The sequence below is a fragment of the Panthera uncia genome (genome assembly GCF_023721935.1).
Source record: "Panthera uncia isolate 11264 chromosome C1 unlocalized genomic scaffold, Puncia_PCG_1.0 HiC_scaffold_3, whole genome shotgun sequence".
Taxonomy (NCBI): domain Eukaryota; kingdom Metazoa; phylum Chordata; class Mammalia; order Carnivora; family Felidae; genus Panthera; species Panthera uncia.
In genome coordinates, this window is record NW_026057584.1 from 33,701,916 (window position 1) to 33,705,584 (window position 3,669).

A 3,669-nucleotide genomic window follows, 5' to 3' on the forward strand; every position below is an offset into this window, starting at 1 on the left:
AAACTTGGGTATTTTATAGAATGTTATGAGGAACAGCTATCATTCTAAACTTCCTTGATCTTTCCAAATTTCTTAAGCATTTTTTTAAATGTTTATTTATTTTTGAGAGAGAGAGATGGGCAGAGAGAGCGAGACACAGAATCTGAAGCAGGCTGTAGCCTCTGAGCTGTCAGCACAGAACCAGATAAGGGGTTGAACTCATGAACCATGAGATCATGACCTGAGCTGAAGTCGAACGCTAAACTGACTGAGCCACCCAGGCACCCTGATCTTTCCAAATTTCTAAATACAGTGATCTTAGAAAATCCAGGAGGCAAGCATCTTTACATGCCTTTAAATACCAACAGCCAAAGAGAAATCCAAGAGAAAGTGGCAAAGAGCTGAATCCTGCCCTGTGAATTACCTTATGAGCCGGCAGGTGTGGGGAGCACACCAGTGATTACTATCTAGGCCCTGAAGGTTCTATCAGGAAGCATGACCAAGCTGTGGTTTCCAAATGGGTGGTCAAACCATAGTCTAATGCTTGTGGCTTGGGATATAGCCAGGGTCACCTAAAAGGCCAGGTGACTGGCTGGCTTTGTGTATGGGCCCCACCTTGATCCCTCTATCTGGATTATTGTCCCCCCCCCCCCCGACTGTGGAAGGCCCCATATGGGATGTGCTCTTGTCACATCTAGGGGTGTCTCTACTATGATGGCTTTTGCAGTTGTCCCACCTGGCTTCCTGTGCCTACCAGCAGAACTCCTTTTAGGGTGTGGTAATTTCAGAAAAATTCTCCATAGTACCCTTCTTCCTCAAGATTGCTTGGAAGGCTGGGCTACCTGGGTTGACTAAGGAGAGTAGCTGTGTCTGAGACATTGTGGATGGCTCCCAATCAGGACCTTGTTCCTAGAACTCACCCTGAATGGAGAACTCCCTGCGACCAACTGTGCAGAAGGGGTGGCCTAAAAGGCCTCGGGCAGTGATGACTAGACTCTCATAGGCATCTAAAACCATCTCCTGGGGAGGACCCGGCCCTGAACCAGGTCTTCTTTGGCATTTGGGGGTGACCAACTATCCTGGTTTACCCAGGTTTATGCCAATTTTAGCACTGAATGTCCCACATCCCAGGACACTCCTCAGTCTTGAGCCAATGGGGATGGTTTTCAACCTCTGATTTTGTTCTATCAGCTGATGAAGAAAACTTCATGGTTGAGAGAATGTGACATTACAGTGCAATAATTTATTCCACATGTGTCAGTTAAAGGCCTTCCAATGACTTGTCAGTTTTGTCTTGGGAGTCTTACTATTCCTCTGGGAGAGAGACAGGAGATGCACATTATCATCTTCCCTGTGACTGACTGTACCCAGAGGGGGCTAGGCCACCTGTGCCTAGAGTGGGAATAAAGAGCCAGACACAGAACAGGCTCTGAATCTGTGAACAGTGTCCTCTCCACCTGGTAGTGATGAATGTTCACTCCCACCCATAAGGAGGCTCACTATTGGGACCACTTACCTGAAAGGATATTGGTGATGTCGCCCTCTCTTTCACCAGCATTTGCTAAACTGGGTTGGGAGGTGACCTTTCCGGTAGGAGACCAAAAGGTCACACATTTCTGGCTTTAGCCTCACTCCTGAAACTGTAAACAAAGACTCCTCTGTAGGGAGAAAAAGAGAAAAGCACCAACATATTATTTCCTGGAATCTTTCATGGTCTATTTTTATGTCTGTTGTAATATTTGTCACTTGAAGAGACATCAAAACATGAGGCAGGCTTACCCACCAATAATTTATACTGACTCACGGATAGCTTGCTTTACTGAATCTACTAATAGTTGTCAAATGCCTCTTATTTGATTCAATTCAACATATATTTACCAAATGAGCACTTGGGTAAGGTGTTATGCTAGGTGTTGAAGATCCAAAAACAGGAATAGAACTGGGGACACACACACACTGACAAACAAGGGCTGAAAGTGAGGTGCAAACAAAGAATTATGACAGCTGCTCTCCTACATCTCCCAGGGAGCACAGGGAAAGCATAGACAAGTGCCCTTGGGGCCTGTGAAGGAGGTCTGTACTTTCAACAGTTAAGGAATTCTAGGGAGGATATTGCTGGCTGGGGAATCAGCATGAGCAAAGGCAGGGAGGAAGGAAAGTCTTTGACAGAACTGCAAAGTAATCTTGCATGGTTATAGCAAGACAGACTAGTAGATAAAGTTGGAAAATGAGTTGAAACCAGATGGTGAAGGGAGTAATATCAAGCCAAGGAGTCTGGTTAAGAGTCCCAGTGATGGTAGGCAATGAGCATCATGCCGGGGCTAGATGTGTTTTGGAAAGTTTAAATCCTAGTGCATTTGTTACATCAGGCAATCTATTTAATAGACTCTATGGTACAAGTCTTATACCATATATTATATAATAATAAATAATATAATATTATTATATAATATATAAATAATATATTACAATATATTATTATATATTATAATATATAATATTATGTTTATATATTATATAATAATTTCTATACACACACATATATATAATGTGTTATAATATATAATAATTTATACACACACACACACACACACACACACACATACTACCTTTGCCCTCTGATTTATGTATTGGGTTAGTTTAGTATGCTGGAAGTTTGCATTTTTTTAAATGCCTGTGTTTGTTAGGTGTGTGTTGTTCCTGAGTGCTTATTACACTAAAGTTATAGGTCAAGTCCTCCCAAAGTAAACATTTTAAGCGACTCATCTGCAAAATGGGGATGATAAAACTTCCTGGCAGTTGCTATAAGTTTAAAGGAGATGATATATGAAAAACATCTTGGGTTGTTCTTGATGCACAATATATTTTTAATAACTAGTAGCCTTTGTTACAAGCCATTAGCATAGATGCCATCTGGGAAAAACAGCAAGAGGCAATAGCCACATTGTCACCAAAGCACATCTATAAACCTACTCAGGGCATCTTTCATTGGGCATTGCTTTTCCAAGGCTCACAATCTGTACAAACCTGGGTTGCTCTAAATATTGCACACTTTGGGGTACCTGGGTGGCTCAGCCAGTTAAGCGTCTGACTTCTGCTCAGGTCATGATCTTACCATTTGTGAGTTTGAGCCCCACATTGGGCTCTCTGCTGTCAGCACAGACCCCACTTTGGGTCCTCTGTCCCTCTCTCTCTCTGTCCCTCCTCTACTCATCCTCTCTCTCTCTCTCTCTCTCAAAATAAATACATAAACTTTAAGAAAAAGTAAATATTGCACAATTTAACAAGAAATGAATTTGCAGGGCCATATCTACTTTGCTTGGCCTAGACATCTGCCTTCGATGTCATGAGTAGTCTGTGGCCTTGAGTCCTTGGGTCTGGAATTACACATTTGCTAGGCTATAAGGGGGAGGCATCAAGTTTGGTGGTACACAGAATAGATTTTCACAGGTACTTTATAATACATAACTTTGTATTCTACTTTTTTTCTAGCTCATGTCATAGCATAAACAAACAACTAAAATAAACAGTGTGTACACTTCACAGGTTATTCTCAAATCAATGCAAACCCAAACCACTTTGGAAATTTCCCTCAGAGAGGTGTCCTCTTGCCTTGGGGACAGTGGCATGAAGATTTCTCTCAGGCTTCCTTGTCCTTCAAAAGCAGCAGCACCTCAAAAGCCAGGAAGG

At 42.3% G+C, this 3,669-nt stretch overlaps 1 protein-coding gene across 2 annotated transcripts in view; it reads right to left on the reverse strand.

Annotated features, from left to right (window-relative positions):
* Positions 1-1,499: 1,499 nt before the first annotated feature.
* The window catches only part of CDK15 (cyclin dependent kinase 15), a 78,762-nt gene continuing 76,592 nt past the window's right edge, over positions 1,500-3,669 (reverse strand). The window contains exon 13 of one of the 2 annotated variants that reach the window (XM_049615171.1): positions 1,500-1,619. In XM_049615171.1, the coding sequence (XP_049471128.1) occupies positions 1,528-1,619 (92 nt within the window). In that variant the 3' untranslated portion in view covers positions 1,500-1,527. Of the gene's footprint in view, positions 1,638-3,669 lie in introns of both variants that reach the window. The other variant, XM_049615170.1, reaches the window with a different exon arrangement.